Source organism: Hylobates moloch, unplaced genomic scaffold, assembly GCF_009828535.3.
Source record: "Hylobates moloch isolate HMO894 unplaced genomic scaffold, HMol_V3 SCAFFOLD_11, whole genome shotgun sequence".
Lineage (NCBI taxonomy): Eukaryota > Metazoa > Chordata > Mammalia > Primates > Hylobatidae > Hylobates > Hylobates moloch.
In genome coordinates, this window is record NW_026652286.1 from 101703965 (window position 1) to 101730230 (window position 26266).

General features: G+C 36.4%; 1 protein-coding gene and 1 non-coding gene across 7 annotated transcripts in view; both read right to left on the minus strand.

The window, feature by feature from the left end:
- ARHGAP32 (Rho GTPase activating protein 32) overlaps positions 1-26266 on the minus strand; it is a 309513-nt gene that overhangs the window by 8459 nt on the left and 274788 nt on the right. For 5 of the 6 annotated variants that reach the window (XM_032167875.3, XM_032167877.3, XM_058447061.1 and 2 more), the window contains 9 exons: positions 22178-22327; positions 11888-11990; positions 10390-10534; positions 9873-9955; positions 5755-5862; positions 5342-5487; positions 4376-4571; positions 2584-2729; positions 445-516 (listed from right to left, as the gene is read on the minus strand). In XM_032167875.3, coding sequence (XP_032023766.1) covers positions 445-516; positions 2584-2729; positions 4376-4571; positions 5342-5487; positions 5755-5862; positions 9873-9955; positions 10390-10534; positions 11888-11990; positions 22178-22327 — 1149 coding nt within the window. Of the gene's footprint in view, positions 1-444; positions 517-2583; positions 2730-4375; positions 4572-5341; positions 5488-5754; positions 5863-9872; positions 9956-10389; positions 10535-11887; positions 11991-22177; positions 22328-23618; positions 23990-26266 lie in introns of those variants that run through there. The other variant, XM_058447063.1, reaches the window with a different exon arrangement.
- Positions 17487-17590, minus strand: LOC116477520 (U6 spliceosomal RNA). Its single transcript, XR_004250492.1, has one exon. It is a non-coding gene; the product is annotated as a U6 spliceosomal RNA (small nuclear RNA).

The window sequence follows — 26266 nt, forward strand, 5'->3', positions numbered from 1 at the left end:
TGAGGACCACATGTAATCAATCCGATCTATGAAATTTAAGACCAGGATAAGCCATTTGCAAGACAAAAGACTACTGGTCTAAATATCAAAACTGCTTAATTATACACTTTATAAAATTATGCTACCATTGTAAAATCTAAAGGAAATAGTAATAACACAAGTTTTCACTAGACAATAATAAATATAAATGGTTAACTTGAAATATTTCAGCTACTTTTATGTAAACTGAATAGGCAGTCATGCCAAAAATGAAAAGATTAAAGATTGCGACCATGTGAAAGCATCAATGAATTTTAATCTGAATAATACTAATAGATGCTAGTATTCCTAGGAAATGAGTTAATAGCCTATTTATTAAGCACAGATATATAAAAATATACTCAATTGCAGTATTCTTTTATGCAATATATTATAGAATAAAATGACTGATGCTTTTAGTCTTACCATCAACTGCATGGAGAGATGTAAGAGACTCCTCACTTTTAGCTGAACGGAGAGTTCCTTCTGCCCTGCCACCTGAAGAATAAAAAAACAAACAGTGTGAAGATTTCTAATTTGTTACATATGTGGTTAATGGGATCAGTGTTTTTCTTGATACATTTAAACTTTTGAGAGTGATTAGCTGTACATTTTGACAGCAATTTAGTATTCTATTATATAATGTGTTATACTGTTCTCAAATGGTTTCCCGAGTGAAAAATCTCTTTTCTAAAGGATTATGAATTTGAGCATAGAGATTAACTAAGATGCTTCTTTCTTTTACATTTCCTAAAGAGCAATATGGTATCTTGAGATAACATCATACTGGATTTAGAGTGGGCCCTACACCCAACGACTGGTGTCCTTGTAAGAAAACACAGAGATGGCCATGTGGAGACGGAGGCAAAGATTGGAGGGATGCTGCCACACATCAAGGAATGCCAGGAGCCACCACGAGCTGGGAAAGGCAAGCAAGGATTTTTCCCTGGAGCCTCTGGAGCGAGCACAGCCCTGCTGATACCTTGATTTCAGACTTTGAGCTTCCAGAACCACGAGGGAAAAAAAATTGTTGTTTTTTTACCACTTGACTTGTGGTAATTTGTTACGGGAACTCTGGGATACTAACACAGGTAACTTTATGTACGTATGTGAATCTTATTCGCTAAATATCTTCATCCTCTTTAACCCCTTGGCAGCACTACGAACCCTTTCTTTTTACCCCCTCCTCCCTTGCTGAGGATCGCATGCATCTCTCTTTTTTTCTCTGCCTACCTTTATAATCATTTCTTCTTACTCTCCTCTCATGACAATTCTTCCTTTCCCACCTTTAAACATTGCTTCTCTCCAGAATTCAGCCCTCAGCTGGCTTCTTTTCACTCTGCTCCCATCTCCTGAAATACCATTCTTAGTCCCCTGTCAGTTAGGTGAATTCCTACTTCTCTTGAAAACCCCTATCATAGGTTGTATTTTCTAACCACTAGTCCCTCCCCTACAACAGTTGACTATTCTTATCATAACTATCTCATGTAACTATTTCTTTTATTTTTTAAGAGACTATGTCTCACTTTGTCACCCAGGCTGGAGTGCAGTGGCACAACCATAGCTCACTGCAGCCTCAACCTCCTGGGCTCAAGCAATCCTCCTACCTCAGCCTCCAGAGCAGCTGAGACTAGAGGTGTGTGCCACCGAGCCTTGCTTATTTGCAATTTATTATTATTATTATTATTATTATTATTTTGTAGATGCAGGGCCTCACTTTGTTGCCCAGGCTGGTCTTGAACTCCTGGCTTCAAGTGATCTTCCCGACTTGGCCTCCTAAAGTGTTGGGATTACAGGTGTAAGCCACTGTACCTAGCCTAAACCAGTATCTCAATAACTATGATTCTGCACTAAAATTTACTTTCTCACATGTATGACTTCCCAATTTGACTTGGAAGGCAGAGGTACTACCTTAATTTTCTATCTGCAGAGCCTGCTATCAAAATAGCTAGCACATGTGCTACATGATTGCAAACTGAATGACGAATTAAATGAATTGAACATTACACTTCTAACATTACCTAAGAAGAAAGTACTACTATCCTTCCTAGATTCAGAAGTCAATAGAATATGGCTTTTAAACTATTTTCAAAAGAGTAGTTTTTCGACAGTAATAGATTTATTTGATCTAATAAGATATTCTATTAATGAGACAACTAATGAAAAATACCTTCTTTAGTTAAAAGAGTTATAAACTTGAAAGTTATGTTGAAACACGGTTTTGAAATTTTTTAGATCTGTAAAAATACAGATCAATAAATTTAGATACCATAGCAGTATTTATTTACAACAATATACAAGGTATATGTGAATTTAATCACATTTACACTATATATAATCTATATAGTTTCTTTAAGAAAAGAAATTGTGTACTTCTACATATTTATATATAATTTATGTTACTTTTCAATTTAGGAATAAAGAATTGGTGAAAGAAGACACTCCGTATGTGTGACACAATTGTGAACACGTTATGGAGGCAGATCATAATATGTGAAGAATGTGCCCAGAGCAACCGAAGACCATCATGACAGCAGCAGAAGTGAGACTCTCCCAGGCACTCACCTTTCAGAGCCATGGCTTTCATCTCTGAAGGCTCACTCTCATTCCGCTGCAGCTTTCGTTTAGAAACAGATGATGATTTCCCCAAGTTGAAAAAGGAACGCCAGCTACCCACAGGAGACTTTTTCATCTTATTTTGAGGCCTCTTTCTATGAAAGAGAAAATAATCAATCAACATTAAGATAGCCACGGGTCTGTCTTTTCTTATAGAAAAGAAATGAACACATGACAGAAAGAACCAAACAGCCTGGAGAGGCATAAGTGAAATAGTAAGCAAACATCCACCTTCCAGACAGCACACTCTACACAGTGCAGCCAAAGCAGAAAATGGATATTAAACATGCGAATTTTAGTATTAGTAACTATTTTCACAAAGATCATTTTTATACATATCTTCATATTTGGATCCAACCTCACAAGCTGCAAAATAAGTGGGAATATGACGTATCTGGGAATAGGAAATATTAAGTGTCCAAAAATAATACAGAGTTAAAGAAAATGATTTTAGGTGTGAGTAGAGAATAAAGGCAAAAAAAGAAGACAAGGATTAAGAATAGTAACAAACATATACTGAATGCCAGGCACTGTGCTACCTGCCTTATATGTAATATCTCCTTTAAATCAGATACAACCACATGAGGTAGGTACTATTATTCTCATTTTGCAGCCAAGGAAATTATGACACTAAGAAGTTCAAATAACTTCTTTAACATTATAAAACTATTAAATGATGGAGTCAGAATTGGAACCCAGGCCTATCTACATCCCAGTATCTGCCCTCTTAACTACTACTCCATAAATAAATCTTTGAGTAAATTATGGAACTAGAATATAAAATCAAGATGCTGAAGACAAACTCAGAATGACAAAGTAAAAGAGTATGTTCCGACTTTTCATTGATAGAATGTTTTTAGTCACAGGAAGTGAAAGGAAGTTAGAGGAGTACACTAAAATACGGGAAGAACAAATCCTAAAGTTATATTAGTACTACCCAATCCAGAGAATCAAAATCCTTACATTCATGTGTAATAGCCAAAGCAGTAGCAGAGACATCAAAAATAACTTTTACATACATTAGTCTTCCTACTATAACCTAGTAAAGAAGATACAGAAACCATGTTATTATCATTTCTTTAGAGTAACAGAATTTCAGAGCTGGAAGGGACATTGAAAAGAGTGAACTGCTGCAGTGGTTCGTTCTCAAGTCCTAGCAGACATCAGAATCACCTGGAAAGTTAGATGAACGACCAACTGCTGGGTCCCACGCCCAGGGTTTCTGATTCAGCGGGTCTGGGGTGTGACTGGACGACTGCACAGTGTGCACTTCTAACAATTATCACCAGGTGATGCTGATGCTGTTGGCTGGGAGACTACACTATGATCTCTTCTAACCTTAACGTGAAACCAGAGTCAAACAAGGCGCTGTCCATTCCTGACTTTCTGAATAAGCTGTTCCAACATAGCTTATTTCTAAACAAATTTATAAACAACATAGTTCAGAGAGAAAAATCAACCCTATATAGTGACAGTATATCCTTATTTTTCCAAACAATTTTCCCTATACAACTGACGTTCTTCTTTTATAAAATTACACGATGCTGTAAAGCAAGAATCATTTGCATCATTCCCCATGAAGCGGTAAGTATCATCCATATTTGAATAAACAGGTTTCTCTGGGACTAGCCTAGAATTCAATAGAGTAATACAAAAATACAAAACTAAAAGCAAACTAAAAGAAAATAATAGTACATAGCTATGGAAATCATATCCTAAAATAGGATTTAACAACTTTTACCTTTCAAGTGGGAACTCAATTATGGTATGAAATTTCCCCTGAAGTGCAGCAGGTCCTTCTCCAACTTCGATATATTTATTTTCCGTCACAATTGGCGAATTGACCTGAGCTTGTGTTCGTGCCTGGGCCTCCTCCAAGGTCAGCAGTTTGGTGGATGGAGAGGATACCAGGAGGGACTTGGGCCTTGACAGAGAAGCTTCAAAAAAAAAAGGAAGGTGATGAAGAGAGTCAACTATGTGTGAGTGTATTCAATTTGTTAGTATCTATCTCTCCATCTATCTACCTATCTGTTGTTTCAAATTTTCTTCAAGTATTTTAAATAGCAAAAACCATAGTGCTTTATATTAAATGAAAAACTGAAGGGGACATACCAGTGGCACACATACGCACATATAAAACCCTTTAGTAACTGTTTTCCTTTCTTAAAAGATATGAGAAAAACTTTATATTAAATAAAATACTGAAGGTGACATACCAGTGGCACACATACACGCATATAAAACTCTTTAATAACTGTTTTCCTTTCTTAAAAGATATGAGAAAAGCTTTATATTAAAATACTGAAGGTGACATCCCAGTGGCACACATACACGCATATAAAACTCTTTAATAACTGTTTTCCTTTCTTAAAAGACATGAGGAAAGGTGATCACTCAGATATTTGTAGTTTTGGAAGGAATTTTTCTTCTTCTGTTCCATTTTATACTTTAATATACATCAATAATGAATGACAAGTTTTTTAATGTGTCATGAACTTAGATCACAATAGGTCTAATATGTAGTATTCACTACATACACACAAAATAACTGTCAAATTCTGCATTTTGGTAAGCAGCCATACATTATTAGCTGCCTTATACCAGTGACATGTTTTTTTTTTGTTGCGACAAGAAATGCATGGTTTTCCACTTCTTTGGAAGCTGAGACACACACTCCTGGTAGGGAAGGAACCCATCTGAGCCGTACCTGCCCCTTCTTGCATGACCATGCTGATTTTGCCACTGAAGAGCACATCAACGTGATTCAGGATGAACTCAACAACCACAGACTGAATTCTCACTTCCATGAAAGCTGCTGTTCCACTGAAGCAGGCAGATTCTATCTGTTTTGATCTGTGAGGTAAACATTTTCATCACAGAGTTGTAAAGACAGCAGTCATAAAGGGCCTCTTTTTTTAAACGTGTAAATCTCAGACAAACAGAGGAAGAAATCATACTTTTACTGTCCCTTAGCTAAGCCCCAGTTGCCTGTTTTAGGGAGATGCAAATAAAAAGAACAGATTTGTTTTATCTTTTAAAAGTTTCCTTAAGGAACACTGATGAATCAGCCTTTTATTTAGGATTAGTTCTACTAAAATTAATAAGTGAAATGCAAATTACCTTAACAGGTTTGGAGCCCAAACAATTGCTAGATTTTTTGCATGCATATTTGTGATGGAACAATAGTCAGCTAGAAGAGACAAGTGTCTCATCAGGAACTCCAGTGTTCTGGAAATAAAATACAACGTATTAACAGAAAGAAACATGATGCAGCAGTATAGAACATAAAAGCCTGCTAATTAATTTCTAAGTCTGCAATAGCAAAATGAAGAAAGGGACCATACAAACCCAAGAAAACTTTGTTTCCTGCTTAACAGGTTGAAATATTACTATTAGAAGTGAATCTTCCACCAAAGCTAGTTTCTGGAACAAATAATATTTTGAAGTTATGCCATTCTACTTGGAGCAGACATACTAACAGGAAAGGATTTCAACACTTCTATGAAAGAAAACAGTAATGTCTCAAAAGCCTAAAAACAGTTAAAAGAAAAATTCCAACAGGCATCAAGGGGAGGATATTTGAGCAAAGGATATGCTTTTGAAATAAAGAGCCTAATTCAAATCCTCATATTCTGGTTTATCTTGACTACTTAAAATGTGCTTTACTTAAACAATTCCATATATATTGAGATTAAACAATAGGTAAGAGTATTTTTGAAAATAAAACATGATCAGCTTAAATGTAAGTTAAACCAGGTAAGTGCCAAGTATGTGTGTACGTGTGTGTGTGTGCATGCACACACAGAAGTATTACCTATCACCTAGCTTGTCTCAAAGTGTCGTACCTAATAGTACCCAGAGTAAAACTATTAAAGACAGTGGGCTGGGTGTGATGGCTCATGCCTGTAATCTCAGCAGTCTGGGAGGCTGAGGCAGGCAGATCACTTGAACTCGAGAGTTCAAGACCAGCCTGGGCAACACAGCAAAACCCCATCTCTACAAAAAGTACAAAAACAATTAGCTGGGTGTGGTGGTGCATGCCTGTAGTGCCAGCTACTTGGGAGGCTGAGGCAGGAGGATTGCTTCAGCCCAGGAAGGTTGAGGCTGCAGTGAGCTGTGATCATGCCACTGCACTCCAGCCTCGGTGACAGAGTGAGACCTTGTCTAAAAAAAAAAAAAAAAAAAAGGACAATGAATGGGAGACAGAAATATAAGGCTGTGTTATATGAAACAGTAATGAAAGATAAAATGTGGTCTACATCTGAGCCACAAAGATTCAGATGGGCCTAACATGAATTTGAGAGGAAAAGGAATATAATAGTTAGACTCATTAGGCATTGTTCAAGAGGCTTTTACCAGCAGTCTCATTTAATTCTCATAATAGCTTTAACAAGCACAGAATTACCATTCCCCTTGTACCGAGGACAAAGTCAAGGTTGCCAGGGTTCCACAGACTACCAGTGGCAGTGCTGCACTACAAATCAAGGTCAGAGTGGTTCCAAAGTGCCTGAGCATTCAAGGGCATTGTAGTTGCTTTACAGTTAAAATGGTAATTCTCTGTCTCTCCTGTATATAATTAAGGCAAGACAAACGGAGTGAGGCTGGCCTGGGTATGACATAGAGGTGAGAAGCTTGAGAAATGTATTTAGATCGCAAGGACAAAAAACCAAACACCACATGTTCTCATTCATAGGTGGGAATTGAACAATAAGAACACTTGGACACAGGGTGGGGAACATCACACAACAGGGCCTGTTATGGGGTGTGGGGAGCAGGGAGGGATAGCATTAGGAGATATACCTAATGTTAAATGACGAGTTAATGGGTGCAGCACACCAACATGGCACATGTATACATATGTAACAAACCTGCACATTGTGCACATGTACCCTAAAACTTAAAGCATAATTTAAAAAAATAAATAAAATAAAGCCAGGCTCCTCAGCCAAATATAAAAAAAAAAAAAGAAAGAAAACCACGTAAAATTTCATTACTCGAGGAAGGTGAATGAAGGGAATGATTAAAGGACTTCAGAAATGTATTTTATAAGAATTGCAAATTTAAAAAACCAAAGACATCTATTTGGTTTGCCTATCTAATTATAAAGATGTTTTTAAAAGTTAATGTAGAATTTTAGTCAGGATTCCACAAAATGAGCACTTTTATATTCAGCAGATGAGAGTGCGAATTGTATAAAACTTCACAGCCTGGAATGTAATTTGGATATTGTTGTCTAATATTGAGAATAATAATTTAGATTTCCAGAATTTCACTGCCAGGTCATTATCCTGTAATAAAAAACAGAATCTAGATTCCATGTAAAAGGATGGCCCTCATAGTAATATTCAAAATTGGAAAAGGAAGGCCGGGCACAGTGGCTCACACCTGTAATCCCAGCACTTTGGGATGCTGAGGTGGGTGGATCGCCTGAGCTCAGGAGTTTGAGACCAGCATAGGCAACATGGCAAAACCCCAACTCTACCAAAAATACAAAACATTAGCTGGGCATGGTGGTGTGTGCCAGTGGTCTCAGCTACTTGGGGGGCTGAGGTAGGAGAATCACTTGAGCCTGGGAGGCGGAGGTTGCAGGGAGCCAAGATTGTGCCACTGCACTCCAGCCTGGGTAATAGAGTGAGACCCTGCCTCAAACAAACAAACAAACAAACAAACAAAAAAAGGAAATAGAAAACATCCCAAACCACCATATATGTAGATTAAATCTGCAAATTATGAAAGGTTAAATAACACGGCATATCCAAATGGGAGAACATGATGGAAAATTACACTTTTCAAGAACATCTACGGAATTCAGAAATGTTAATGTTAAAATTCTGGATAAAAAGTCTATATCAAAAGATATATACAGTAGGAGATACACACACATACAAGTTATAGTGAAGAAAAGAGTTACACAACATATTGTATACATTATAAAGCAGAAGATATACATGTACATATTAATAGCAGGCAAGGGCTATTAAAATCCAGGTAGGGCATACATGGTAAGTAATATAATATATATTAGAAGACAGGCAAAGAGGATAATATTAGGATATATATACATATAAGTATCTATAGTCAAGCTATAAAATAGTGTACAGAAGATATAAAACGTATGCAGTGTATATTATTGAACATCTATCTGCAAGACTCTATTCTGGAAATACAGTGATAAACAAGACAGAATTCATGACCTCAAGTACCTTATGTTTTAGAAAGATTGTATACAGATAGTCTCCAACTTACAATGGTTCAATTTATGATTTTTTGACATTTATGATGGTGCAAAGGTGATAAACATTAAACAGAAACCACAATTAGAATTTTTTTTTTTAAATGGAGTCTCGCTTTGTTGTCCAGCTGGAGTGCAGTGTCACGAACTCGGCTCACTGCAACCTCCACCTCCCAGGTTCAAGTGATTCTCCTGCCTCAGCCCCCGAGTAGCTGGGATTATTGGCGTGCACTACCATGCCCGGCTAATTTTGTATTTTTAGTAGAGACAGGGTTTCGCCATGTTGGCCAGGCTGGTCTTGAACTCCTCACCTCAGGTGATCCACCCACCTCGGCCTCCCAAAGTGCTGGGATTACAGGTGTGAGCCACGGCGCCTGGCCTATAGTGCTGATTTTTGAAATTATACATAAGCAATGTCATTTTGAAAAAAAATTAAATTACTTAATTTGCATATTACTAGAACATCTGCTGAATTTAATTTCTTGTCAATAATTGGAATTTTAAAATGTATCTTTTGTTTCTTTGCATACTAGAATCTAGTTTCTACTGGTTTCTTTTTCTAACTGGCAAAGTAACTTTCAATTTTATTCTGGTTTTCTCAGACATAACCATAAATATTTCCAAGAGTCCAAACTAACACACAAATCAAATTAGGTTTTAAAATGTAGCAACAACGATAAAACCAAAGAAGAAACTAAAACAAACAAACAAAAAACGCCCAAGTTTAGTCAGCCATCCCTTTGTCCATCCATTCATTCATTCAATCTATGGAATGCTAAGCAGTGTGCCAGGCCCTGGGGATCTAAGGACAAATGAATATCTATACATAAACATATACATATATATATAGGTACACATACATATAGTGTGTGTGTGTGTGTGTGTGTATGAAATGGAAGTTTAATTAGAACTCCAAGGAAGTTTAAATACAAATCCAAAGGAAAAAAAAACATTTACAGGTCAACCGACTTCTACCTCTGCTTGGTATTTACCCACTGTGGCTGACCTGTAGTGTGGTGGGGGGAGCTGCTGGATGACATCGTGGATTTTTATCAGCCTTTCTTCATCTGTTGCTGCTGAAACTGCATCCTAGAACAGTCACAGTACAAAATAGTGAGCTCTGTTGGTAAAAATGAAAGTTCACTTACAATTCAGTTTTCACTCTGAGATCAACTTGCTTTGCTCTTGGATGCAAAATGGCGAGGAAACACAACATCGTATTAAGGAAGTCAACTGTTTCCACACCGTGTGAACACTGAGATCTACGAAACTAATTCTAAAAAGGCTTGATGATAATCAGTATTAAGAGTGACAAGACTAGCAGCTCAAAGTCAGAAAGCACAAGAATGACAATGTGAAAACAGCAAAGACCACTAGACTAGCTGGCAATATTTGCTTTTTTAAGGAGTCATTTCAGTCACAGAACTATTTCTTACATGTGACCAAACCAATGTTCGTGTGTTCTGAACAAAAGCACAGCAAAGTTCCACAAAGAATTAGATTCAAAAGTAGCCTGTACTCACAGAAAATTTCTCATACAGCTGGTAGGTAAGCAGAGGGTTTGGGAGTTCCCGGAAGTACAGCTTACATAGGGAGCCCACAGAATGGATGTCCTGAACATACGGTTCTTTCGTCAGGTCGGGGACGTGCTCAGAGTCAAATTCATGGCTGACGTAGACGGAAGAGGACAAGCAAATCATTTGATTGAGGAGAGCAAATATGTGTCTTAAAAACAGAAAGCATAAGCTCCAAAAGTGTTCAGCTCTATCTCAGTGAGTTGCTATTATCTTCCATTTATTGTATTTCATTTGTGTTTGGACTTCAGCAACAACTGGATGTCTTAGTACAAGACAGATGTCTTTCTACGTGGAAATTAAGGGCACAGCTTTAATATTAAAATGGACAATAGCCTCTGAGATACACACGAATGAACGGCTCTTATAGTACAACAGTCTGAAAACAGGACTCCTAATTGCTAATGACTTGAATATCCAATATTTTGGCAATTCCAGAGACTAGCATTGAATGGCAACTGATCTTTGAACAATTATGAACAGAAATTCCTCAGATACAAATTGTACAACACAGAAATGCTTTCCCGAAGCAGGATAAAAAAGTCAGAAAGAACAAAAAACAATTCATAGCTAACGACAAATTTTAATAGGCAGGAAAATCTGTATCATTAGAATGAGTAAAATACAAGTTGTACACAGAATAGTAAGGCAGAATAAGCTCACTCTCCAGGAGGTTAATTAATATTAATCCACAGGTATGAGACCACTTATCATCTACCTAGAGGATTAATGTGTGTGTGCAATATGAATATGAGATTTACTTTGTCTTAAACTGAAGACTGAAACTGTCTTTAGTACAAGAACTAATTTATGTGTTTTTCAAGCATGTATTCCCCAAAACTGAGATGGGCTCTGTGATCTGTTAAAATATTAAAATATCTACAGAATAATGGCAGTTACCATGTACTACAGTAAAAAAGAAAGGGTAATGGCATATCAAGAATAGTCTAGAATCCAAGAGATTAAGCAAAAATAAAATATTGCTGGCACAGAGTTTGTCACTGCTTTTGTCTCAAGAGAAGATTTGGGGAGGATGTGAAATATGTAGAGATGCATACTTGAACATAAACACAGAATCAGGGTCAAAGGAGATTAGAAAATGTTCCATTCCCATCCATTTTAATTAACACCTAAAGAATAATTCTATTATAATACAAATTTTATCTCTCATGGCTGTCATCGGTTCAAACTCAATTTGCTAAAATCTTCAAACACTATAAAGAGACAAAATACAAGTACCAAAGAGATTAAGGTGCATGGTTCTGATACTACAGATGAAAAAAATGCCATTTAGAAAAGTATACAGAGAGAATAACATGGATATTATTTCCTATTTTATCTAAATTATCTTTAATGAAAATAGGTTACAAAGTAAGTGAATCCATTTTAAAACATTTTCGTTTTAATTAGTTAAGTAGGAGTGAAAAAGTGCCATATAAGATTTTACCGTAGTCTCTGGATATTGGAGGCAACACCAGAAAGGCGATATATTCCATCCACAATGCCATATCTCTCAATGAATGCTGTGCAGCTTTGAAGAACCTGGGGCACTAAAGAGAATTTTTAAAGAAATAGATGAAATTGGTAGTATTCATTGGAACCCAAGTCGCCAAAAAATAAGATTGTCTTGGTTTACAAAAGCAAAATAAAATTTGTAAATTAAAGTTAAAAGGGGCAAAAATTAATCTACTACAAAAACTGATGAGGGTACACTTACTTAATTTCCCACCTAAATTAGATAACTAATTCCTGAATAATCAAGACTGGTTCTATGTCATGATATTTAACTGAGTAAAAGAGTTCACACATTATTAGGACAGTCTCTCTTCTGCAGTAGACTCATTTAGATCATGTTACAGTTACACATTACAGTAAGTGAACTGTTTAGTCCTAACACTATGCCAGATTTTTAAGAAATACAGCTGCTCAGCTGACTTTCATATATAGCAAATGAATATATAAATTCATTGGGATAAATGCTTATCCCAACAACATAATTGCTTGTAAGTGCTGCAAAGTTTTACTTCTTAAAAAGTATCTTCTATATTTTCATAGTTAATGCAAATTCTGACTTTATTCAATAAACAAAACACTAATATAATGCAAAGGCCAAGGCAATTTCAAATAGATGGAATCTTGTAACTTCCTGTCCATATTTACATTAACTTTATTGATATTTTAACTTTATACTATCAGTTCATAATAAAGGGCACTCTCCCTGGTTAGCTCCATCAATATACACTGGACAGCTATGCTGGGGCATGCAGTATAGGACAGAATTTTCAAAGTATATGATAAAACATTTTACAACCATTCAAACATTTACAATAGCTGAGAATTTAACATTAGTTGTTTTGCAATGCAGACTGATGAGTTTACAGACTTTAGTATGATCATTTGATAGGGTTAGTTAAAATCCTTGAAAAGAAATGCTTGGAAAATTTGGTCTGCAAAGAGCTACTATACTAGAGATGAAATATTCAGAGTGGCAAATGAAACAAATAAGACATTTTAATAAGATAATTTTAGTGAATGTATTTCATTAACAGTATATTGTCATTCCTTTATTATTATAACCAACTTTTCCTTGGTTTTCCTGACTTTTGTTGTCCTTCCTGGAGTCCATCTTTAAATTCTGTCAGATCCTATAACAACATTTAAAACTTAATCTCCTTATCTTTGATTAAAAAAATCAAAAAACAAAAACCAGCAGCTGATAGTATTAAGTATTAAATATATGCCAGGCTAAGTACTTTACAATGGATACTCTCTGATTTTCAGAGAAATCCTACAAGGAAAGTACTATCATACTCCCATTTTTTTGTTGTTGTTGTTGTTGTTGTTTTTTTTTTTTGAGATGGAGTCTCGCTCTGTCGCCCAGGCTGGAGTGCGGTGGCGCGATCTCGGCTCACTGCAAGCTCCGCCTCCCGGGTTCACGTCATTCTCCTGCCTCAGCCTCTCCGAGTAGCTGGGACTACAGGCGCCCACCACCACGCCCGGCTAATTTTTTGTATTTTTAGTAGAGACGGGGTTTCACCGTGGTCTCGATCTCCTGACCTCGTGATCCGCCCGCCTCGGCCTCCCAAAGTGCTGGGATTACAAGCGTGAGCCACCGCGCCCGGCCCCATTTTTACGAGAAGAAATTATATCTTAAAGAGAGTAAGTTTTACCCAAGGGCAGGCAGGAAACACTGGCAGAAGTGAGAGATTCCAACTCAGGCAGTCCAAGTACAGAGCCAATGCTTTTGTTTTGTTTTTTATTTAACACACACACACACACACACACACACACACACACGTGCGCGCACACACACACACACATACATCTTTATTATACTTCAAGTTCTGGGGTACATGTGCAGAACGTGCAGTTTTGTTACGTAAGTACACACCTGCCACGATAGTTTGCTGCACCCATCAACCTGTCATCTACATTGAGTATTTCTCCTAATGTTATCCCTCCCCTAGTCCCCCACTCCCCTAGCCCCCCCATCTCCCTAGCCCCCCACCCCCCAGCCCCCCACCCCTCTATCCCCCACCCCCCGACAGGCCCTGGTGTGTGATGTTCCCCTCCCTATTCCATGTGTTCTCATTGTTCAACTCCTACTTATGAGTGAGAACATGTGGTGTTTGGTTTTTTGTTCTTGTGATAAGTTTGCTGAGAATGATGGCATCCAGCTTCATCCTTGTCCCTGCAAAGGACATGAACTCATCCTTTTTTATGGCTGCATAGTATTCCATGGTGTATATGTGCCACATCTTCTTTATCCAGTCAGAGCCAATGCTTTTAACTATAGTCTGCAATATACTGCCCAGCAGAGAAGGCCTTTCACAATTTACACTTTATTATTGTATTTCCATATTCCACGACTCTAGGCCAAGTGAAGTGTTACCTTTTGCCATACAGACCAACCATCCTATGACTTCTTCACAAAACAATTTCTTCTAGCTGGACTCTCTCCCATAATGCTCTTTATATAGAAAAAATTCTTGGCTATTGTTCAAAATCCAGCTAAACTATCACTCTTAAGCGAGCCTTCATTGAATACCCACAAGTAGAGGTGGCTGAGCACTGTGTTCTACGTGCTCACAGAACAATATGTCAAATTATCATTTATTCGTTTATACAACTATTACCCTTTTCTGACTGTGGGCTCTTCAAGAGCAAAACCATGCATCGTTCATCTTTGTATATTTAAAAGCCAGGAACACCGTCCTGACACAATGTATAAAATTAGCAAGTGAATTAATTTACCAGTGCCCTGAGAGCCTGAAATAGTCATTATCTCATCAAGTTAGCAGGGAAAGAACCTTAGTTTTCATATGGAACTGTATTCATATGAATACACTTTCAACTACATGCTTTCTGCCTCTAAAAATATTCAAGACTTTCAGTAACAAGAAAAGGTTATGGTTATGTAGTAAAGATGAACAGCAGGTAGAATTGCTGGGTACTTCTTGTGGATTTAATTGATATTAGACGCAACCTCTGTGTGGAAATGATATGCAAAATACATAGCATCTTTATAAAAGCTTGGGTTCTATTTCTAACATTGTCCCACCAATGATAACCTTGGTGTCTTAGGTTTCAATTCTAAAAACTGGAAGTGGAATAATTAAATTTAGGGCTACAAAATTTCAGTCATCTGCTTCAAAGGGAATATATTTAGAGATTACTGGGATAATTAACATCATTATTTAGGAAAATAGTTAAAATTCTTTCCTGTAAAGCACTGGGAAGATGCTTCTCATTATATATGCTCCAAATTAGCATGCTAATTCACCCAGGTACACAAAAGGTTGGTCTTCAAGAAAACCCTTCAGAGCACAGTATTTTATTTCCATATTATCAGGCTCTCTGAGCACACATAAATTTTTCATAAAAACAAGCTACCATTTATAAAAAAAAGTATCGGTAATTTTCATTGGATGTGTATATCTGGGTGTTATTAGATTCATATCTGTTTATTCTTCCAAATAAGTAGGAAAACATTGAAAATACGGAGAATTAGAGGTCTTTTCCTGATAATATGACCAAGTCTCTACACACACAATACTTCATGGCAAGCATCTGAATCGTTTTCTTACATTCTGTGTTCCCTGAGTAGAAGGACTGAATGTCTATACAACAATCACATAATGAGCTTAATAAATAAAATTACATTAACTATTACTTATAAGTTTAAGGGAGACAAATGAGTCATTTAATACAAATAGGTGGCAAAATCAAAGAAAAGCATAAACTTGAATCTTGAAGAAAAGAGAGCAGAAACTGAAAAACAATGTCAGAAGAAAAAAGAAAAGATCTGTTTTATTTTTTCACGAAAGTGTAGGAAAGCAATATAAGAATCCAATACATTATGTTTTGTAAAAAAAAAATCCTAGCTTTGAAAAAAGGTACTTTACTAGCTACCCCCAAACCATCTAATAAACCAGCCAAATGCACACCAAATAATGACCCAGTCAAAATATAACATTAGAAACCTCCAAAATGCTTCCTCCAAAAGATGGTATGACTTTCAGAATCATTCCCACATTCTCCACATAATACACTTCTGATTTACTTCGATTTTACATTCTTAGTTTTTAAAATATCATCATATGACAACAGAATAAGAAGTACATATTTAAATTAAAATCAATGATCCTTAAAATTAGAATATGGCCAAAAGAAGTAGGAAATAAGTATGACAAGAATTGATCTTTAATTTTTTTTCTTGACAGTTTCGTTTCTGCTCTTTTCTCTTCATTCATTCACTCGCTCACTCACTCATCAATCATGTATTTATTAAGTCTCTTCTATTTTCCAGGCATCATGAAAGCATTACAGATACAGATGAAAAAGCTGAGTTCCAGTTTCAGGGAGGTGGTTTCCAGGCTACAGGGACATGAGTACAGTATTACTTATTAGAATGTGCATCATCATTCTACCTAATACGACTACCTAAAGGATTAATTTCTGGCGTTATTTGGGCTTCGCTTTTTCCTACTGTGCTCTGATTTAAAATTTTGTGCATAAAATACAACACAGAAATATGTTCAGGGAACAGAGAGTCCTCTCCGAGGGTTTCAAAACATTTGTAATATTTTGTACCAAACATAATTTTACCTAGTTTTCTATAAACCTCTATTTTTAGTGCTCTCAATTCAAACTTTTAATGAAATTCAGTTTTAAATATGTACAGCAAAAAAAAAAAAAAATACTAAGTCTTATGAAAAAATCAATGATACCAGAAAAAGAAATTAACGTCACAACAACAACAACAACGACACAACATTTTAAAGCTATCGTTAAGGATGCCAAAGTAGGCTGGGGGCAGTGGCTCATGCCTGTAATCCCAGCACTTTGGGAGGCTGAGAAAGTTAGATCACCTGAGGTCAGGAGTTCAAGACCAGCCTGGTCAACATGGTGAAACCCTGTCTCTACCAAAAAATACAGGAAAAAAAAAATTAGCCAGGCATGGTGGTGGGCCCCTGTAATCCCAGCTACTCAGGAGACTGAGGCAGGAGAATTGCTTGAACCTGGGAGGTGGAGGTTGCAGTGAGCCGAGATTGTGCCATTGCACTCCAGCCTGGGCAACAAGAGCAAAACTCTGTATCAAAACAAAACAAAACAAAAGGATGCCAAAGTAAATGACAAATTAGTATAATCTGTGCTCAAAGAAAGTACTATGTGGGCAGATTTTTATTTACTTCTTTTTTTTGTGGGCAGATTTTTAAATAATCAGTTCTACAAATAACTGTGACATAATGTTTAATACACTCAATTATAAACACTGGTTTGTGATAGCTAAAACTATGATCGTCCTGATTGAACAGCAGGGACCACATATAAAAGAATAAAAAGACAACTGGCTTGTCAGGCTCCTGTGTGATTTCTTACACTTTGTGCAGAAGACACAGGTAAGTTTGTCACTTGCTCCAACAGAGAGGTACTCAGAAGTTTACAAAGTATAATAGGATAATCTCTCTATAAAGCTGATTTTTCATTAGGAAATATTCAGAGAATTAACCATTTAGCAAAACATAATTTTTAAAACATTTTTATTTTACATGGAATGCTTCACGAATTTGTTTGTCATTTTTGTGCAGGGGTCACACTTATCTCTGTATTGTTCAAATTTTAGTATATGTGCTGTCGAAGCAAGCACATAAAACGTAATTTTGATATGAGCTTCCTTCTCAGAAAAATCTAATGCAAGGTTAATTTTGTTTAGGGTAAAGACACTATATCAAAGTCTAAACTTTGAGAAAGAACAATTATATATGATATATATCAATATTATATATACTGTATGTGTCTCATCTCTCCTCACAATTATATATATAATATATAATCATTTTTTCTTCATTTTATTCTAATTATTTTAGAGTTTAAAATATATAATCAATTCTAATTGTTCTAATTTAGACTTTAAAATAGTCTCTCTCTATATATGTATGTGTAAATATATACACACATATGATATAACTGTGGTTATAGGTCATGGACAATACATATGAAGTCTTTTATTATTATTATTATTTTTTAAATAGGGTCTCATTCTGTTGCCCAGGCTGGAGTGCTATGGTGTGATCATGGCTCTCTGCATCCTGGACCTCCTGGGCTCATGAGATCCTCCCACCTCAACCTCTCAAGTAGCTGGAACTACAGGCACGTGCCACCATGCCCAGCTAATTTTTTAAAATTTTTTGTAGAGACAGTGTCTCTACAAAAAAATCAATGATAAAAAATCAATGATACCAAAAAACTCTGTTCCACTCAAATAGATTTTATCATAATTAGGAAACAGATGAATACTGTAGTTTAACCTGCTATTTTTCAGACCTCAGGTGATTCACCTGTCTCGGCCTCCCAAAGTGCTGGGATTACAGGCATGAGCCACCATGCTGGGCCTCTCTTTCATATTAATGATCATATCTAAGCAAGGTTTAACATGTTACATGGTGTTAAACATGCCATGTTGCCCAGGCTGGTCTCAAACTCCTAGGCTCAGGTGCTCTTCCCATCTTGGCTTCCCAAAAAGCTAAGATTACAGGCATGAGCCACCACACCCAGCCCCCGATGAAGTCTTAAAATCTGAAAAAACTGAAATTCCTCACATATTCATTAAATCAAAGACAAACTACTAAATCACTTAGCTATTAAAAAACCATTTTATTTCCTAATTAAAATTTTAGTTGATAAACTTCAAAGGTTTCCCTTCTCCTGCTAATTTAGGCTTCATTTGAATGTTCAAATGAATATCCTTCTTATGAATATTTATTCATTTCTTACCAACCCTGATGAAACAGGAAGTCATTTTAATATGCCAAGTATAATATATCTGACCTCGGTCTTTGAGGTTTCTGGCTCCTAAAGTTTACTGAATTTCAATTACACTTTAATGTCACAAGTTAATTTTTTTCTAGTCATTTGAGTTTAACTTGGCAAAGAGGGATTAATCTTCCAAGATTATTAAATTCATTTCTAATATTCCTCTAATTTTTTTAATTGAAAAAGCAAGACAACTAAGAAAAAAAACAACAGTATTCTCTAATACTTTATTATAATTATATTCATTTTTCATATCACCTAAGTATCCAGACTTTTAAAAGTTGTATCTACTATTTATAGATAATATTTTTCAGGTTCCTACATTGTATTCAAACTTATTTATTTACTTAGAGACAGGATTTTGTCTTGTTGCCCAGGCTGGAGTGCAGTGGCAAGATGATAGCTTACTGTAGTCTCCAACTCCTGGGGTCCAGCAATCCCCCGACCTCAGCCTCCAAACTAGCTAAAAGTATGGGTGTGTGCCACCATGCCCAGCTCGTTTTGTACTTTTTTCTGTATAAATGGGGTTTGGCTATATGCTGCCCAGGCTGGTGTCAACTCCCGGCCTCCAGTGATCCTCCTACCTTGGCCTCCCAAAATACTAGGATTGCAGGCATAAGCCATCTCACCCAGCTCAAACTTAAAATTTTTAACAGCTTCAACATTTATAGAACATTCCCCTGTATGGGTGTGGTGGTCCACGCCTGTAATCCCAGCACTTTGGGAGGTCAAGGTGGGTGGATTGCTTGAGTCCAGGAGTTCAAGATCAGCCTGGCCAACATGGCAAAATCCCACCTCTACAAAAAATACAAAAATTAGCTGGGTGTGGTGGTGTATGCCTATAGTCCCAGCTATTCAGGAAGCTGAGGCAGGAGGACAGCTTGAGCCCAGGAGACACAGGTTGCAGTGAGCTGAGATTGTGCCACTGCACTCCAGCCTGGATGACAGAGTGAAACCCCATCTCAAAAAAGAACATTCTCCCAAACTTGGGTATTTCATTTTCTTTGTTCTCATACATTATGCTATGATGAACATTTTAATTTCTATTTAATTATAACATTAAGGTAAGTCCCTAAGGATGGATTCATTAGATGAAAGGAACACTATAAAGTGTCTTGCTATGAAATGTCAAATGTTTTCCAAAAAGGTAGTGCTAAATCAGAACCTCTGAAACCTATTGGTAAAAATCACTGCTACATTTATGGCACTGGATATCATAATTTAGCAAAATAGCTTTGTTATTTTAATATTTACCAAGGTAAAATGGTATTTCAAAATTGCCTAAAGATACATTTCCATGATTACAAATAAGGATAAACATTTTTCTGTATTTTGTTTATTATTTACAGCCCTGTGACAGTTCAATGTTTGTATCTTTTCTCCATTCTTTTACTCAGGAACTTTCATTTTCTAAAAAATCTGAAATGATATTCTCATACACTATAATAGCAGCATTTCATCATATCCAAAAAATGATTATACTTCCTTGTCTATGGTACCTCTCCCTCTACATTGTTATTTTTCATTATATGAAAAGTATATACATATTTAAGTCATTTATGTTTTTTGTTTAAATCTGAGAAAGCTATTATTTATTTTATCTCAAAACAAAATCAATTCACATTGGCAATTCTGTAAGTTTAAAATGGTTAACTTATACATTTGAAGTTTATTTTCAGTATGATGAAGTGTGAATTTTTTTCAAAACTATTTAATTATCTCAATATGTATTATAAATAGCTCTTCCGCGTGACATGGTTCTAAAACCATACTTTTCTCACAACGGATTCTTATGTACAGTAACAACTATTTCTGAACACTCTAAGCTGTTTCACTCACATTTTATTCTCGGCACAAAACTCTGCCTTTAAAAAAAAAAAAAAAATTTTTTTTTTTTGAGACAAGGTCTTGCTCTGTCACCCAGGCTGGAGTGCAGTGGTGTGAAATCAGCTTACTGCAACCCCCGCCTCCCAAGCTCAGGTGATTCTCCCACCTTGGCCTCTCAAGTAACTGGGATTACAGGTGCGTACTACTACGCCGGCTCATTTTTGTATTTTTGGTAGAGACCAGGTCTTGCCATGTTGTGTAGGCTGATCTCGAACTCCTAGGCTCAAGCTATCTGCCTGCCTCAGACTCCCAAAGTGCTGGGGGATTGCAGGCTTGAGCTACTGCACCCAGTGAAAACTCTGCTTTTCTAGTTTTGAATATTGTTTTAATACATAATAAAACTAGATGTCTCCCATCCTATCACTGATTTTTTTCTTTGACATTCTCACTGGTTGAGTTTTCCATGTGCATTTAGTTGCAAAAGTAATCCTCAGGGTTTTCTTTTGTTTTTGTTTTTTTAGGGATCTGCATTAAGTTGGTATTAATTTGGGAATAACATCTGTTTGAAATAACATTTTGTCTGCTCTCTCAAGAAACATGGTACAGTTTGCATTAAATTCCTAAGTCCATTGATATTCTTTTAACAATGAGTAAGACCTTAATTTGAACTTGATACTATCAACTCAGTATTATTATTATTACTTCACCACTGTTTTTCACTAATGGTCTTCTCAAAAGGCACAATGGGTATTTCCCATACTAATTTGGAATTTCACAATCACCTATTTCTGGTACTTAGCAACATCATAGGTAGATCCTGCCTTCGTCTTCTGGCATTTCTGAAAGAGATGCTAGAGTAAAGTGCTATTTTTAAATATAAAAGGAAAACTACTTTTTTTCTTTCCCTCCTATCCATCCCCTCATCCAACAACTAAATTCTTGATTCATAATTTAATTTATAAAGAAAGGAATATAGATTCCTACAAAAAATAAAATACAGATTCTCTACAAAAAATAAAATGAAAAATAAAAATTAGCCAGGTGTGGTGGCGCATGCCTGTAGTCCCAGCTACTCTGGGAGGACTGCCTGAGCCCAGGAACTCAAGGCTGCAGTCAGCTATGATGATGCCACTGCATTCCAGCTTGGGCAACAAAGCAAGGCCCTGTCTCTTTAAAAACAAAAAATTGGAAGTTTTATTTTGGCATTTTATGTCTCAAAACTATGACAGTTTTTTTTTCCATAAGAAGAATTAGATAAATATTGTAGCATAAAATGTGGGTGGCAAAACTGGCTGAAGAAGCTATCTAGGGAGAAATAGAAACTAAGGCAAAATAACAGGGTGGTTGTAATGTATTTTGTGTGAATGTCCTACTCTTCCCGAACAGAACATGAGCATCTCTGATGCCAAAGTGGATTCTTAGACTTTTCATTCTCAGCTCCACCCAGAACGGAGTACCTGAGAAAGCTTAATAAATGCACTGAACTGAAATGAAACAGATATCATTTGACCAAATCTACTCCATAATTGGTTACAGAGAACCAATACGGACAGGTCAGAAACTCAAGGTATAAGCTTGCACATTTTATTTTTACCTTCAAAACCAGAATTTAGAAGGTGCTCCCCAAGGTCACAACCAAACACCCTCTCTTTCAAGATTCCCCGCTGCTTCAGCTTCTGTTTTGTTGGACGAGACTTCATGAATGTTCGTAAGAACGTAATGAGCTTGCCGTGCTTTTTAGACACTAAAAATCAATAAAGAGAAAAGATCTTAGTTGTGGCAAGAGGTTACATTTTACTTAGCATAAAAAAACATATCTCAAGAGGCTGACAGCAAAATAACCTATTATGAATATACTTTATAATCTTTAGGAAAACATCAGCATAAGTTTAGCTAAGAGTTGTGTTATAAATAACATTATAATTTTGTACTTTCTTTTTGTTGCGGGAAGTCAGGGACCCCGAATGGAGGGATCAGCTGAAGCCACGGCAGAAGAACATAAACTGTGAAGATTTCATGGACATTTATTAGTTCCCCAAATTAATACTTTTATAATTTCTTACACTTGTCTTTACTGCAATCTCTGAACATAAATTGTGAAGATTTCAGGGACATTTATCACTTCCCCAATCAATACTCTTGTGATTTCCTATGCCTGTCTTTAATCTCTTAATCCCATCATCTTCATAAGCTGAGGATGTATGTTACCTCAGGACCCTGTGATGATTGCGTTAACCGCACAAATTGTTTGCAAAACGTGTGTATGAACAATATGAAATTTGGGCTTCCAAAAAGAACAGGATAACTGCAATTTTCAGGGAACAAGGGAGATAACCATAAGGCCTGACTGCCTGTGGGGCTGGGCAGAACAGAGTCATATTTCTCTTCTTGCAAAAGCGAATAGGAGAATTATCGCTGAATTCTTTTTCTCAGCAAGGAATAACCCTGGGAAAGAGAATGCATTCCTGGGGGAGGTCTCTAAAATGGCCACTCTGGGAGTGTCTGTCTTAGGCAGTTGAAGATAAGGGATGAAATACGCCCAGGTCTCCTGCAGTGCCACCAGGCTTACTAGGATTAGGAAGTTCCTGCCTAGTAAATTTTAGTCAGACCAGTTCCCTGCTCTTGAACACTGTTTCCTGTTAAGATGTTTATCAATGACAATGCGTGCACAGCGGGACATGAAACTTTATCAGCAATTCTAATTTCGCCCTGGTCCTGTGATCTTGCTCTGCCTCGATTTGCCTTGTGATGTTTTATTGCCTTGTGAAGCATGTGATCTCTGTGACCCACACCCTATTCGTAAACTCCCTCCCCTTTGAAAATTGCTAATAAAAAACTTGCTGGTTTTGCGGCTCAGGGAGCATCACGGAACCTGCCAACATGTGCTGTCTCCCCCGGACACCCAGCTTTAAAATTTCTCTCTTTTGTACTGTTTCTCTTTACTTCTCAGACCGGCCGACACTTCAGGAAAATAGAAAAGAACCTACATTAAAATATTGGGGGCTGGTTCCCCCCGTATCTTCTCACCACCTTACCTTATGAGACTGTAAGCAAATTTAAATGTTGTAACCCATGACGTTTGAATCAAGCTTGGTAAACCTTCCCAATACATACTTAAGGATGCTACAGGATTACAAGAGGAACCTGAGTTTTACTGTAATATATTGCTTTGGAGATCTTTATAATAAGTAAGACTTAAAATAGTGTAAAAGCGGTTTGCATTTCTAGTCAATTTTTAAATTATTTTACTTGGTTAGAAATTTTCATAGCACTTGTAATCTGTTGAATATAACTGTAAAAAGAAAACTCTTTCTCATTTTGCAAAGAGGATAATCCCATAATGACACAGAACACACTTGTCAACCTAATGGCTATATAAATACAAAACACACACCCACACAAGCATCAGATCGTCCATTAACATTCATCTATAATATACTAAGTACATCATCTTAAATCCTTTATAGATCAAGGAAAAAGGTGAATAAATTAATATTTGAAAAAATATTTCCACTGACTGATACATTAGAAAGACAACTGAAAAAAACTGAAAGTAAACAAATCCCTTAAAAATGACTTTTGCTGAGAAGTGCAGCTTATAGGGATAATTATGCTAAAAGTCAACATACAACAATATCATGAGCTCAAAGATTAGTTGTTAGAAGACTAAGCTGGATGGCCTCAATCCACTTACTAAGTTTGCAGATGATTACTGAGAGTCTTACTGAAGCCTACTATACATTTTTAAAATTTTTCATGAGTACACAGTAGGTATATATATTTATGGGTACATATTTTGATACAAGCATGCAATGTGTAATAATCACACCAGGGTAAATGGGGTATCCGTCCCCTCAAGCATTTATCCTTTGTGTTGCAAACAATCCAATTAAAGTATTTTAGTTATTTTTTAATGTACATTTAAATTATTTTTGACTGTAGTCAACCTGTTGTGCTAAAATGCTAGGTCTTACTCATTCTTTCTATTTTTTGTACCCATTAACCATCCCTATTCCCCCCCAACATTGGCTTACTACCCTTTCTGGCCTCTGGTAACCATCCTTCTACTCTGTCTCCATGATTTCAATTGTTTGGATTTTCAGATCACACAAATAAGTGAGAATGTACAAAGTTTATCTTTCTGTGCTCAGCTTATTTCACTTAATATAATGACGTCCAGTTCCATCCATGTTGTTGCAAATGACTGAATCTCATTTTTTTTTTTATGGCTGAATACTACCCCATTGCGTGTATGTACCACATTTTCTTTATCCATTCATCTGCTGCTGAACACTTAGGCTGCTTACAAATCTTGGCTATTGTGAGCAGGGATACAACAAACATGGGAGTGCAGATATCTCTTCTATATATGAATTTCCTTTCTTTTGGGTATATACCCAGCAGTAGGATTGCTGTATTGTATAGTAGCTCTATTTTTAATTTTTTGAGGACCCTCAAACTGTTCTCTATAGTGGCTGTACTAATTTACATTCCCACCGACAGTGTAAAAGGGTTCCCTTTTCTCCACATTTGTTACTGCCTGTCTTTTGGATAAAAGCCATTTTAACCAGGGTGAGATAACATCTCATTGTAGTATTAATTTGCATTTCTCTGATGATCAATGATGTTCAGCATCTTTTATATACCTACTTGCCATTTGTATGCCTTCTTTTAAGAAATGGCTATTTGGATCTTTTGCCCATTTGTTAATCAAATTATTATTTTCCTTTGGGTTGTCTGAGCTCCTTATATATTCCAGTTATTAATCCTTTGTCAGATGGGTAGTTTGCAAATATTTTCTCCCATTCTGTGGGTTGTCTTTTCACTTTACTGATTGTTTCTTTTGCTGTGCAGAAACTTTTAAACTTGATGTGATCCCATTGTCCATTTTTGCCTTGGTTGCCCATGCTTGTCTGGTGTTACTCAACAAATCTTTGCCCCCTCTAATTGTCCTGGAGATTTTTCCCAATTTTTTTTTAGTAGTTTTATAGTTTGATGTCTTAGATTTAAGTCTTCCATCCATTTGGACTTAATTTTTATATAAGGTGAGAAAGAGGGGTCTAGTTTCATTCTTCTGCACATGGATATCCAGTTTTCCCAGCATCACTTATTGAAGAGACTGTTATTTCCCCAATGTATGCTCTTGGCACCTTTGATAAAAATGAGTTCGCTGTAGGTGTGTGGATTTGTTTCTGGGTTCTCTATTCTGTTCCACTGGTCTGTGTGTCTGTTTTTATGTCATGCTCTTTTGGTTATTGTAACTGTAATATAATCAGAAGTCAGGTAATGTGATTCCTCCAGTTTTGTTCTTTTAGCTTAGGATTGCTATGGCTATTATTTAGTTCCATATAAATTTTAGTATATTTTTTTCTATTCCTGTGAAGTATATGTCATTGGTATTTTGATAGGAATTGCACTAAATCTATAGTTTGGTCTGGGTAACATGGACATTTTTAACAATATGGACTCTCCCAATCCATGAACGTGGAATACCTTTCCATTTATTTGTGTTCTCTTCCATTTCTTGCATCAGTGTTATATAATTTTCATCATAAAGATCTTGCATTTCTTTAGTTAATTCCTAGGTATTTTATTTTACTTGTAGCTACTACAAATGGGATTGCTTTCTTGATTTCTTTTTCAGATTGTTCACTGTTGGGATACAGAAATGATACTGATTTTT